The following is a 13,485-nucleotide window of genomic DNA, read 5'->3' as shown; positions in this document are numbered from 1 at the left end:
TCTGGACCGGTAAGAAGACTTTGTATTTGGAATACTCCTTGGACTGTTACTATTGTGTATGACCTGGACTGTTTATTTTTGACCGTGCATTTTTGTTTTTTACACCACCTCAATAGTAAAATACTTTGTTTTCACAACTCAGTGTACTCTTGTGGTTACTGTGTGACTCTTACTGCTCTCAGTACCCTTGTCTGTGCAACTCCTTGGTAGCACAAGGAGACCTCTGCACATCAATTCCTAACAGGGCTTAATCAGTGTTTCTGAGTCCTGGCCTACAACAAAAGAGCATTACAAATTGCACGGCTGCAAGGTGAGGCGGCGTGTAAATTTACTATTAAAAGAAAAAAGAAGATATCAGTAAGTGAGGAAAGTTTGGGAACGAGATCTGGGACCAGACGGAGAAGACTTGCCCGTGAGCCAAGAGGACTCCAAAACATTTCCCACGTTCCCTATCCAAGGCAGGACTTTCAGAGCCCGACTGGACAGCAACCTGTGCATGGTTGGGATCTTCCTCCAGGAGGCAAAACTCTGCAAAAAAAAAGAGGGTTTGTTTTTTTCCTTTAAAAAAAAGTGCATTTTTCAGAGCAGCCCTGGAGACTTATCAAAGGCATTGCAAGCGAAACACGGGATAAGACGCTTCCAGGTTTTGGAAGCGGTGCTACAGCGCCACCTTCTGGCCAGAAGTCTCGCATCAGAGCAAAAGAAAAAGGGGAGAGCGCCCTCTAGCGGCCGGCTCCAAAGAAACCCGTATGAACAAGCCGCATCTGCAAAGCGAGGATTTTGCTGGGATTTTGAAAACGAATCGTGGAAAATTGCTGCGGGCTGGGGAGTGGGGGGGGAAGGAAGCGGCGTAATTCTCCGCGGGGCAAAAGGGAGAAAGGGCAGAGGAGATACGCATATAGGACCCCAGACTCCCCACCATCACCCTTCCAACTGTTGCATTCGGCTGTGGCGGCCAATATCCACCCTTTTGCGATCCAGCAGGGGGGAAAAAAAATCGGGAAAATCGTTTCTCCCGCAAAGCGGACGCAGTGAAAGTAACCAGAAACTTAAAAATATATGATGAACACAAAGGCTACGAGAGCAGCGCTCAACCTTATATGATGAACACAAAGGCTACGAGAGCAGCGCTCAACCTTGGATCCTTTTAAGCTGGGTGGACTTCGATTCCCAGAATCCTGTGGTCAGTAGGCTGGGGGATTCTGGGAGTTGAAGTTCACCCAGCTTCAAGGGGGGGAGGGAAAAACAAGGTCGAGCAACGTTGCCTTGAGGGGGGGCACCAGATCTGTATTCCTTTGGCGGAAGGAAAGCCTGGCGGCTCCCCACCGTTGCGTTCCAAAGCCCATGAGAGAGAGAGAGAGAGAGAGAGAGAGGGAGGGAGAGAGAGAGGAGGGAGAGAGAGAGAGAGAGAGAGAGAGAGAGAGAGAGAGAGAGAGAGAGAGAGAGGAAGTCCGGAGGGAGCCGCAAACGGCCACTTTGCCCCGAGTCACTGACCTCCAAACGCGTTGCGCACCGATCCTTCCCACCTTAGAGTATTCTTGATCGTCTCTGTGTGTGTGTGTGTGAGAGAGAGAGAGGGGGGGGCAGAGGCAGAAACAGAATTGTGTGCCCTCTGGATCTAGGTAGGGACTGTGTATGTGTGTCTGTGTGTGTCTGTGTGTGTGTGAGAGAGAGAGAGAGAGAGAGGGGGGGCAGAGGCAGAAACAGACAGAGAATTGTCTGCCCTCTGGATCTAGGGACTGTGTGTGTGTGTGTGTGTGTGTGTGTGTGTCTGTCAGTGTATGTGTGTGTCTTGGAGTTGTCCGCCCTTCGGGTGAGCAAGCCCCTTTTGTGCAAAGACCCCCCAACCCGGGTCTTCCCGGCAGCCCTCCAACCCCCTTGGCACGGCTCCCGGGCGCGCCGGCCGTTGGCGCGCACCAAGCCGCTTTCGCTTTGCGCTTCTCTCGGATGGGAGGCGGGCTCGTGTTCCCGGTGGGACTCTATTTCCAGTCGGGCTCAACCCGGCAGCGCTAGGGGGAGCGGAGAGGCGGTTGCGCCGGCCGAGGACAGCGGCAACCATGCGGGCGGCGGCGGCGGCGGCGGGCACGGCTTTGCAAGGGCTCTTCGCGGTCTACAAGCCGGCGGGCATGCACTGGAGGGCGGCCAGGGAGACGGTGAAGCTGCATCTGATTAAGGGTGAGCCGCTTCCTCCTTCAACTACCCCCCCCCACACCGCTTCTCCTTTCAGCCCACCACCACCACCCCCGGCCAGAGACTACACTTCAACTACACCCCCCCACCTACACACACACACACACACCGGTGCAGATTCTGCAAGCGCGCCGCCCGCGGGCGCCTCGCCCGTTTTCCCCCTTTGCGCTTTTCCCAGCGCGCAGCGAGTTTTCCAAGGGCGCGTTTGCTCCGCTGCCCGTTCCTTGATTTCCGTTCCAGCTGTTACACACACACACACACACACACACAAGCTAGTTTCTCCCCCACCCCAAGATTTTGTAGCTTTGGAGGGAGGCCCACAAACGACCTTGTTTACGCAGGAAGCCCGCTATGTTAGATGTTTTTGTGCCAGCCATGGCAGTTCCCCAAAAGGTCATCAGATGGGAGCAAAGAGGCATCTTTGCTCCCACTGGTGGGTCAGGGGTCTCCGGCCCCTGCAGCCCCATTGGAGAGAGTTAATGGCCCTCCAGCCCCCTCACTCTCATTGGTAAGGGAGGGGCTGGGGACCCCCATAAAAACCTCTGCTCAGGGGCTGCTCTCTCTTGTTGCTCTCTTGTTGCTTTCTTCTTCAAGCTCCCTCTGGGAATGATCCATGAGCTCAATCCAGGCATGGATGCCTCCATGCCAGGGAACTCTTTCTCTTTACTCTATCTTTAAATAAAGCTTCATCTGATTGCATTCCTGCGTGCTGCTCTTTTTACTTGAAAGCACCTCAACGAACCATCGGTCTTGTGAGGCCATCTCACACGCTAGATACTTAATAAAGGAGATTTGTAGGTCAGGATTGAAATGAAGGGGTCCTTGGTGCTCTTTGAGCTGGGTGGTTTTTGTTGCGGACGTTTCATGACCCAACTAGGGAACATCATCAGTGCTAGAAGGGAAGCGGGGTTTGCAAGGAGGAAGAGGAGGAGAACTGTGGGCTCCTTGGTGAACATCATCAATGCTAAAGGAATGGGTTTGCAGAAAGGAGGAGGAGGACTGTGGGGTCCTTGGTGCTCTCCGAGTTTGTGCTTCTCTTGCAGACATTTTATTACCCCACTAGGTAACATCATCAGGGCTAGAAGGAAGTGGGGTTTGCGAGGAGGAGGAAGAGGAGGAGGATGGGGTCCTTGGTGCTAAGCTTAGTTTTTTTCCTTGCAGACATTTTATTACCCCACTAGGTAACATCATCAGGGCTAGAAGGAAGTGGGGTTTGCGAGGAGGAGGAAGAGGAGGAGGATGGGGTCCTTGGTGCTAAGCTTAGTTTTTTTCCTTGCAGACATTTTATTACCCCACTAGGTAACATCATCAGGGCTAGAAGGGAGAGGGGTTTGTGAGAAGACGATGACTGTGGAATCTTTGGTGCTCGCTGAGCTTGGCTGGTTTTTTTTGCAGACGTTTCATGACCCAAACTAGGTAACATCATCAGTGTTAGTACCAAGGACCCCTCAGATACATAACACTGCTTTTCCCAGACGTTGAGAACATCTGGAGGGCTCCGAAGGAGCAGAATGGATGGCTGTAAACGTATCGGGAAAGCCTCGTCTTCCTTCCCAAGAGGCATTGAGCAAAATGGGATGAGTTTCCAGAAAACAAACGAGAGTTGGAAGGGACCTTGGAGGTCCTTTTAATCCAGCCCCCCCACCCACGCGGCTCAAATGCAAATTGCTGCGCGCTTGAATCAGAAGAAAGATCTGAAGGGTCCAGATGTCAGAGGGGATGGGAAGAGGGGATAAGAGGGGATAAGAGGGGAAAAAAATGTTTTGTTTCTTTTTTTCAGGCTTAAACTCCTTAAAGTACCCAGAACCTTGTCAACAAATATGCTTTCAGCCCGTCATGGCCGAAAAGGAGGGGACCGGGAAGGAATTAACCTTGATGGTTAGCCAGGTTCCTATGCTGGCTGACCATCCTTTAGGTAAGATGGTGAAGAGAATTGGCAGAAATCGGGATCCAGACAAAACTGAATCAGGAGTGCCACCGTTCCGAAGGGGAAATCTTATCTTTTGCACTTGTGTTTTGTTGGAAGATATCTCGCTATTTTCGTGGTGTGAAAGCAACCTTCCCCAACCAGGAACTTTTTCCAAGTTTTTTTTTGGCAAAACATTTGCTCTTTTCGCGCTGATGTTGGGCATTTTTCTTTTAAAAAAATAATAATTAAAAGGTAATCTTGCTTGGCACAGTGGGAATTTTTTTTTTTTGGATTTCCCACCGTTTTATTTGCTTTGTATACAACGGGAGCGTCCTTCCGCTCTTAAAATCCGTGTTGGTTTTCTTAAGTTTCAGGACCGGTTTTTACGGAATTGAATGTTGGAGCAGGCCCTCGTCTGGACATGCAATCGTCCGGAGTATTTGGTAAGTAAAAGCAACTCTAGGCATTAAAATTCCTTGGGGAAGAGGGGGAGGCTTGATCAAACTCGCTCGCCAGTTTTTAACTGGGATATCAGTAGAGCGTCAATACATCCGTGGAGATTCTCAGTCATGGTTGTCCCAAAGGTGCTTTTTCGAGAGGCAACTGGACTTCCTTTATTTTTCTTTGAAGACGTTTCGCTTCTCCTCCAAGAAGCTTCTTCAGGCTCCACGCTCATTTGCACCACTCAGGTGACCCTGAGGACACAGGAAAACCTCCAAGTGGCCTCAACGACTCTCTAAAAGGGTGCAAGTGACCAGCTGTCTGCGAGGAGTATAAATCCTTCCATTCCCCCACCATCCAGTCCAAGTTGAAGAAGCTTCTAGGAGGAGAAGAGAAACGTCTTCAAAGAAAAAAACACAAGTCCAGTCGCCTCCTGGAAAAAAAAAGCAGCTTTGGGACAGAGCATCAATGTTGTTGTTGTTAGTTGCAAAGTCGTGTCCGACCCATTGCTACCCTATGGACAACGTTCCTCCAGGCCTTCCTGTCCTTTACCATCTTCTGGAGTCCATTTAAGCTCACGCCTCCTGCTTCAGTGACTCCATCCAGCCACCTCCTTCTCTGTCGTCCCCTTCTTCTCTTGCCCTCAACCTTTCCCAGCATTGGGCTCTTCTCCAGTGAGTCCTTCCTTCTCATTAGGTGGCCAAAGTATTTGAGTTTTAGCTTCAGGATCTGGCCTTCTAAAGAGCAGTCAGGGTGGATCTCCTCTAGGACTGACAGGTTTGATCACCTTGCAGTCCAAGGGACTCTCAGCATCAATATTCTCCTGCAATTCGCTTTTAGAAATGTTTCCGTTAACCTATTAGGAAGGACTGCTCAGCTTTGTTGGATTGTGGGTTGTTGTTTTTTTTTAGCTTCTCCTGTTTGAAAACGGGCTTATCCAGAATTTTTCTAGAATGATGGATTTACAATTTGGAACAATCCTTTTTTGTGTGTGTTCCACTGCGGACTGTCCAGTGTTCTAGGCAATTCTTCCTGCCCAGACGAATTTAAATCCACTTTGACCTGTCTGCTGGAACTTACTGATAGGAGATAGTGACCTTTTTAATTCTCGTTTGTTTGCCTTCTGTGTTTTACTCCTCCAGTACTCGGCGTGGGTCACGGCACCAAGCTGATCAAAAATTGGTACAGTGCACATCTTACCAGGGTAAGCTGCCCCTCCATTTTGGGTGCTTAGCAGGCGGTGCTTTTTGTTGGCAATGCGAAGCTCCGTTTACATTTAAGGAGAGCTGGTATAGCACACGTGGGGAAATCCCTCCATTTGCAAATAAGCCCCCTCAAGTCTCGGGGAGGCTCTCAAAACAGCCCACGAGGCACGTGGAATGTTAAAAGACGTCCATATAGCTTCATCTCCTGAGCTGGAAGAAACTTGGTAGAATAATATCTGTAGCTCAGGATCAAACTGTGCGACTCTCGGTGGCCTCTGAGCCTGTTGCTTTTCTTGCCGACGTTTCATTACCCAGCTAGGTAACATCGTCAGTGCTAGGAGGGAATGGGGTTGGTGGAGATGAGGAGGAGGAGGAGGAGAACTGTGGGGTCCTTGGTGCTCTCCGAGTTGGGTCTGCTTGCAGAACGTTTCACTACCCAGCTAGGTAGCATCATCAGTGCGAGAAGGGAGTGGAAAAGGGAGGAGGAGGACAATGGGGTCCTTGATGCTCTCTGCGCTTGGATGTTTTCCTGCAGACGTTTCATGACCCAGCTAGGTAACATCATCAGTGCTAGGAGGGATTGGGGGGGGGAGGAGGAGGAGGAGAATTATGGGGCCCTTGGTGCTCTCTGCGCTTGCTTCTTTTCTTGCAGACGTTTCATGACCCAGCTAGGTAACATCATCAGTGCTAGGGAGGGAGGGGTCTTTCCTCTCTGCTTAGATTCAAGAACAATTTCCATCCAAAACAGTAGATTCGGCTCTTTTTGTCTTTTCTTGGGCTGACGTTCTGCTTTTAGGACGTTCTGTCCTATGCCTTTGCAATGCGCAGTCTGCTATCCGGATTTTTTCCTTTTTCAAAGGCCTACACCGTTAGCGGCTTGTTTGGCAAAGCCACCGACAATTTCTCAGACACCGGGAAACTGATTGAGAAGAGCACATTCGGTAAGTGACTCGTCCGGGAAGCGGGGGGGGCCCTAAGGCGACCTGCTCTGCAGTTGGTGATTTTCCAGGATTGGGGTTCTTTTCGGAATTGCTTTGGGAAAAGACGGGGGAGGGGGGGAAACCAGAGGAAGGGAAGCTAAACGTTGCTTGTCTTCTTCTTCTTTGGAGATCACGTGACGCGGGAGAAGCTGGAACGGATTGTTTCGGTGATCCAGGGATCCAATCACAAGGCTTTACTGCAGTGAGTATTCCAATTGCAGTGACTGTGTCTAAGGGGCAACGTGCTTTTTGGTGTGGTGTGTGGAAGGGGGCTGGCTCAACCCGTGCCTAAAGTTAGGGACGTTCAAGAATTAGAATCGGAATAGAAGCTGGAAGGGACCTTGGAGGTCTTCTAGTCCAGCCCCCTGCTCAAGCAGGAGAACCTACACCTTCTCAGACAGGTGACCGTCAAGTCTCTTCTTAAAAACCTCGAATAATGGAGCACCCGCAACTTCTGGAGGCAAGCAGTTCCACTGGTTAATTGTCTTCACTGTCGGGAAGTTTCTCCTTAATTCCAGGTTGCTTCTCTCCTTGATTACTTTCCATCCATTGTTTCTTGTCCTGCCTTCTGGGGCTTTGGAGAATAAGTTGACCCCCTCCTCTTTGTGGCAACCCCTCAAATACTGGAATATTGCTTATCATGTCCCTCCCTAGTCCTTTTCTCTAGACCGGCCATATCCACATCCTGCAACCAATTTGCCCTGGGCCTTTGCAATCCGCAGAGCGCGCTACCAGGATGCAAAAAGAAATCCTTTTAAAAATCTCCTTTCTGCCTGAGGATTGTTACCCAAAATAAGCCCACTGTAACATCTTTCCAAAGTGATAGCTTGAGGTATGGTGGACTTTGGTTTGGTTAGCAAAAAGAATCTTATCTCTTATGCACGCAAGCGTTAGACCACTTCACTGTCCCGCTGCCAGACACTTGGCAAGCTACTACAGGTTTATGACCGCAACTGACCCAGGAATTATGGCTATCGGTCATCGCAGCTGTACGTTGAGGCATCACCAGATTGGAAGCCAGAACTGTTTGCTTTACAACGGTCGTGAAGGGAACGGAGCAACCGTTTGAGCAAATGCATTTCTCTTGCCGGAAACCAGGAATAAACGCCAGAAACGGGGCAAAAACGGTTAACAGATTTGGAGAGGGGGGTGGTGGTGGTGGTGTCATCGGCCATCAAGGCAAGCCGGTTGCCAAGGGCCTAAAATGCAATTGTGCGAGCCGGTGCAGCTGTCGTCACTCTGGAAAAAAAAAAGGGGGACGTAAATCGCTCCGACGTCAGTTCGATCGGTCGCTGAGTGTTCAGTCGTTAAGGACCCCTTGTCCAAAATCCTGGAATGGGAGAAGGAGGCTGGCTTGGTGAGGTGGCACAGAGGCGGTCACCAACCTCCTTCTGTTTTCTTCGCAGGCCACCCCCGTTCCTCGGCTTCCTCCCTCGGCGCCTCTACAGCCCATCCCCAAAGCCAGAGGAGCCCGAAAGCTCGGAGCCACTCTGCTTCACCAAGAGCCCGGCCAACCCCCGCCGGTGGACCGCCTGGCAGTCCATGGGCAGCGACCAGCGGCAGCCTGCCTGGCGGGCCTTGCTGATCACCCTGGTCATGGTCCTGATCCTCCTGTGGTGCTATTTGCGCCCCGAGACGGAGGCGGACCAGCGTGCCGAGGAGTTCCTGGAATACCTGCGGAATTATCCCCTGCAGCAAGTGCGGCCCTCCGTCCCTTCGGGAGAGGACGAGAAGAAGCCTTAAACGAGGACACGGGGAGCGGAAAGCCAAGCCGTTCTGCCAGGTTTCGCATCCCTCCTGGCCAGGCTGCTTGCGGGGCGGGCGGGCGAAGAGGAAGACGATCAAGAAGCGGTTGATTAAAAAAAAAAAAAAAAGAGTCGGAAGGCCGATCTCGGAAAAGGCTCTTGATCTAAAATAAAAATGGACTCTGCCCAAGTCGGCGAGGCTGTGAACTGAAGGAGTCTCTCTCCTGGCTGGTGGGGGCGAACCCCAGTTTATTTTTTTAAAAAAACAACAACCCAGTAAAAATGAGACTGGTTCCCCGGATGGTGAAATATCTCAGTTGGGAAGAGAAGTTGGAGAGGCAACAAAACATCCTGGTGTTTTTGTGGAGGGGAGGGCGGGGGGGGGAATGTGGTTTTAGAGCAGGAGTTGACCGACTTTTCGCAGCATGCGGCATAATAAAATATTTGTACGTTCGAAACGAGCGTGGAGTCTTTGCAAAAGGGTGGAGCGCAGGGCCGGGTAAAGCATTTGTGACTGGGCCAACTTCTGCCTTTATTGATTAAATGGGCAGCAACTTGACAATCGGAGCGACCGTCACCTTTCCAGCAAGTCTGGGAGTGATGGGAAAACAGAAGTCTTAACGTACCTGGGCCACACCAGGTTAGGGAAAGCTGGCTTCTCACAATATACACACCCTTGTTGCAACCCGTAGGCCCTTGGCTCTCCTCCAGAAAATTCCAGAAGTAGCTGACTTCCAATTGTAACCGCAGCTTTTCTCAAGCTTGGCATGCTTGTGTTAAAGCTTTGGTAAATAAGGAGAATCACGTCTGTCAGGGTGGTTTGGTTAAATTAACCAGAGTTTTCTAGCACTTCTGGACCAGAGAATCTAGGATCCAGGTGTGTGTGGGGGGGAGGGGAATTACACACTTCTTTGGGGGTGTAAATGTTACCAATACAAAGAGTGCTTTGATCTGGGGCCAGAATTTCCGTTGCTAAATAAGATGGCTGAGAATCGCGTCCACTTTTACGACCCTTTTAGCCAGAGTTGTTCAGCGAATTGCTGCAGTTACTGAATGAAATCCTCTTTAAATCCAGAAGTTTGGAAAAAGGGCAGAGAAGAGCAATGCCCAAATCCTGCAGCCGTTCTTCGTACGTTTTAAGTTTCCAGGCCTTTAAGAGGATTAAAGGCCTGGAGACTAAAACATACAAAGAACGACTGGAGGAACTGGGTTTGGCTAAATCTAGAGAAAAAAGGGACTAGGGGGGACATGATAGCAGTCGTCCGGTATTTGAGGGGCTGCCACAAAGAAGAGGGGGGTGTCAACTTATTCTCCAGAAGGCAGGACAAGAAATGATGGAAACTAATCAAGGAGAGAAGCAACCTGGAACTAAGGAGAAACTTCCTGACAGTTAGAACAATTAACCGGTGGAACAGAAGTTTCCTTCAGAAGTGGTGGGTGCTCCATGACCGGAGGATTTTAAGAAGAGATTGGACAGCCACCTGGCTGGAATAGTATAGGGTTGCCTGCCTGAGCAAGGGGTTGGACTAGAAGACCTCCAAGGTCCCTTCCATTTCTGTTATTCTATTCATCATTGGGATGGCTTACCTCCAGAAGGAATGGATGGAAACTAATCGAGGAGAGAAGCAACCTGGAACTAAGGAGAAAATTCCTGACAATCAGAACAATTAGCCAGTGGAACAACCGGCCTCCAGAAGCTGTGAATGCTCCAACACTGGAAGTTTTTAAGAAGAGACTGGACAGCCATTGGTCTCAAATGGTATAGGGTTTCCTGCCTGAGCAGGGGGTTGGACTAGATGACCTCCGAGGTCCCTTCCCGCTCTATTCCGATTCTGAAGGTCACAAAAGGGGATAGTAGGATCTCAGCCTACTGCAACCGTCATAAGTGTCAGTTTCCAAGCATCTGAATTTTTATCACATGACCCTGGGGATGCTGCAACGGTCGTCAAGTATGGAAAACAGTCATGAGTCACATTTGTCAGTGCCGTCGTAACTTTTGAAGGGTCACTAAATGAAGTCGGGGAGTAGCTGCATCATAGCCAAAACGACTCCCTTGTTTGGAACATGGAGGGAATAATCTTCATAGCAACGTGGGCGAAATAAAATGTCGATGGGTGTAAAAGGACACCCAATCTCGCATCCTGGACTGACCTGTTGTTCCCAAATAATTATGCTCCTGTTTTCTATCCTTAAAGGTTTTCTATCCTTAGGGACGCGGTGGCTCAGTGGGTTAGGACGCTGAGCTTGTCGATCAGAAGGTCGGCAGTTTGGCGGGTCGAATCCCGAGTGCCGCGTAGCAGAGTGAGCGCCTGTTACGCGTCCCAGCTTCTGCCAACCTAGCAGTTCGAAAGCACGTAAAAAACGCAAGTAGAAAAATAGGGACCACTCCGGTGGGAAGGGAACAGCGTTCCGTGCGCCTTTGGCGTCTAGTCATGCCAGCCACATGACCACGGAGACGTCCTTGGACAAGCGCTGGCTCTTCGGCTTTGAAACGGAGATGAGCACCGGCCCCTAGAGTCGGAAACGACTAGCACGCACGTGCGGGGGAACCTTTACCTTTACCTTTCTATCCTTACCCCTTTCCAGGTGGGCTAACCTTGACCTGCAAACTCAAGAAGCCTACGAGTTGGCTGTCAAAGGCCTCATTCGGCCCATGAACAAGAGCCCGCCTTTGATCACGGCTGTGCGATGTCTCCGTTTTGACCCACCTGAATTCCAGCTGGGTATGGCCTTCTCTCTTAGATTAAGGCAGGCTGGTGGCCTTGTTTTTTATTTAAAAGTAGGAAATTAAACTCCGGAATTCTCTTTAAATCTCCCCCCCCTCCCCCTTCTGACTTTATTCCCGTTACTCCAAAGATGACTTCGAAGGAATGAACTAGTGGCGGGTCGGATGGCTACCAGGGATGCTGCAAAAAATAATCAGCATCGGGTTTAGGGCAGGGGTCTTCAAGCTTGGCCCTTTTATGACTTGTGGACTTCAACTCCCAGAATCCCTCAGCCAGGGAGTTGAAGTCCACACGTCATAAAAGGGCCAAGTTTGAAGACCCCTTGGCCACTTTAAAACAACTGGAATTCCCCACGCTGTGGAATTCTGGGAATTGAAGTCCAGTCATCTTAAAAGTGGCCAAGTTTGAGAAACCTTGGACTAAATGATGGCGACTGGGGGAGATTCTTCACTTTGTCCACCGTACTGTTTTTCAGCAATGTCAACGGAAAGGGAAAAGACTGCAATTAAAGGCAGAATCTACATCCTGCTAAAATTCGGGATGCCTCTAGTCCAGGAAATAAAAACTGGGCCAGTCAGAATGGCTTTTACTCAAGAACCTAGTATAACGCAGATCCGTCGGAATTGGACTCAAAAGACAAAAGAATTGGGAGTTTCCCCTACGAGGCCTAACAGCTGAAAGATTATTTCTTTTTTAGCCAGACCGGCCTGAAGTTGTTTTTAATTATACTGGGGTAAGGGAACAGAGAAAGGGACGCGGTGGCTCAGTGGGTTAGGACGCTGAGCTTGTCGATCAGAAGGTCGGCAGTTTGGCGGGTCGAATCCCGAGTGCCGCGTAGCAGAGTGAGCGCCTGTTACTCGTCCCAGCTTCTGCCAACCTAGCAGTTCGAAAGCACGTAAAAATGCAAGTAGAAAAATAGGAACCACTCCGGTGGGAAGGTAACAGCGTTCCGTGCGCCTTTGGCGTCTAGTCATGCCGGCCACGTGACCACGGAGACGTCCTCGGACAAGCTCTTCGGCTTTGAAACGGAGATGAGCACCAGCCCCTAGAGTCGGAAACGACTAGCATGCATGTGCGGGGGAACCTTTACCTTTACCTTTACCTTTACCTAAGGGAACAGATTGTTTCAGAGTCCTGTTCAGCCCTTCCAACTTGCAATTATGAAGTACAGCTTTAAATTTTGCTTAGCTACTGGCTTTTCTTTCCTGCCTTTCTTAGAAATTCACTGCTTGCACGAGACCCAACAGTACCTCCGCAAAATAGTTCACGAAATAGGGTTGGAACTGAAGACCACGGCGGTCTGCACCCAAGTGAGGCGGTTTCGGGACGGCGTCCTTGGGCTGGAGGACGCACTGCTGAGAACCCAGTGGGACCTCCCTAACATCCAGCGGGCAATTTTGCAAGCCAAGCAGAAAGTAGACGCTGAACTTGAAACCAGTCTTGAGCGCCTGAAACACGGGGTGGATTGTGAAAGAGAACGAATCTGACCCGGATCCAGAATTCAATGGGAAGTTTGCTAGAATTCTCGGAATATTGGGGGAAAGCCTGATGAAACATCCCAGAGATTCCAATTTTTAGCTTGGATCAGAAAATTCCAAGTTGGCATGTTCCTCTCTCGACAACATGCCAAGGATATTGCAATTTGAAAGAGGAAGGAAGGAAGGAAGGGAGAGAGAGAGAGAGAGAGGGAGGGAGGAAGGAAGGAAGGAAGGAAGGAAGGAAGGAAGGAAGGAAGGAAGGAAGGAAGGAAAGATTGGACACTGTGCCCAGATCCAGCACAGCAAAATTAATTGTTGTGGCTGAAATTGGATATTTCAAAGTAACATATTGTTACCACAGTTCTGTCTTTCAAACACCAACTAAATTTCTATTAAAATAAGCTATTTTGTTTCTTCCTAGCATGGAAATAAAACATTCTTAGCAAATGTTGGTTACTAAATGAAAGTCAAAAGCTTTGATCTGTTTTTCAATTTATTCCCATGTCTGTGGAATGCAATGTCTGGATTTCAACGCAAAAAACCCCACATCCCTTTATTTCAGCGTCAAGGCTAAACCATCTCATCGATGCTTTTGAAATTCGCTTTCAAGCAAATAAGTCACCATTTTTTTATAGATAGCGTTGTTTTCTCAACATGCTCCAAAAGAGCAAGGCCCCTCGCTCTTTTCAACAGCCATATTTGAAGAAGCCTACATTTCAGATCATAGTTAACAATTCACAATGATTTGGAGAGGATTCCACCTTCAAATTCAGCCCTCTTTGGGGTGGGGTGGGGGAGAAGAAAACTGGGC

General features: G+C 49.7%; 1 protein-coding gene across 2 annotated transcripts; it reads left to right on the top strand.

Annotated features, from left to right (window-relative positions):
* Positions 1 to 2,008: 2,008 nt before the first annotated feature.
* On the top strand, positions 2,009 to 12,690 carry TRUB2 (TruB pseudouridine synthase family member 2). Of its 2 annotated transcripts, XM_081339635.1 has the most exons (8): positions 2,009 to 2,175; positions 3,971 to 4,105; positions 4,468 to 4,542; positions 5,683 to 5,744; positions 6,605 to 6,686; positions 6,855 to 6,927; positions 11,057 to 11,193; positions 12,415 to 12,690. In XM_081339635.1, exons 1-8 carry the CDS (start codon positions 2,058 to 2,060, stop codon positions 12,681 to 12,683), a joined length of 951 nt encoding a protein of 316 aa, XP_081195761.1. In that variant the 5' UTR covers positions 2,009 to 2,057; the 3' UTR covers positions 12,684 to 12,690. The 2 variants fall into 2 exon arrangements, with proteins under 2 accessions (XP_081195761.1, XP_081195762.1); XM_081339636.1 differs by lacking the exons at positions 11,057 to 11,193; positions 12,415 to 12,690 and adding an exon at positions 8,132 to 8,835.
* Positions 12,691 to 13,485: the final 795 nt, after the last annotated feature.

Source organism: Vipera berus, assembly GCF_964194415.1.
Source record: "Vipera berus genome assembly, chromosome: 15".
Taxonomy (NCBI): domain Eukaryota; kingdom Metazoa; phylum Chordata; class Lepidosauria; order Squamata; family Viperidae; genus Vipera; species Vipera berus.
This window is presented reverse-complemented; position numbering and strand designations above follow the sequence as displayed.

Coding starts and splice junctions, on each gene's coding strand:
- TRUB2 (XM_081339635.1), top strand. CDS start 2,058: ATGCGGGCGGCGGCGGCGGCGGCGGGCACGGCTTTGCAAGGGCTCTTC. Junction 2,176..3,970: donor GAAGCTGCATCTGATTAAGG/GTGAGCCGCTTC, acceptor TCTTTTTTTCAG/GCTTAAACTCCTTAAAGTAC. Junction 4,543..5,682: donor GCAATCGTCCGGAGTATTTG/GTAAGTAAAAGC, acceptor TTACTCCTCCAG/TACTCGGCGTGGGTCACGGC.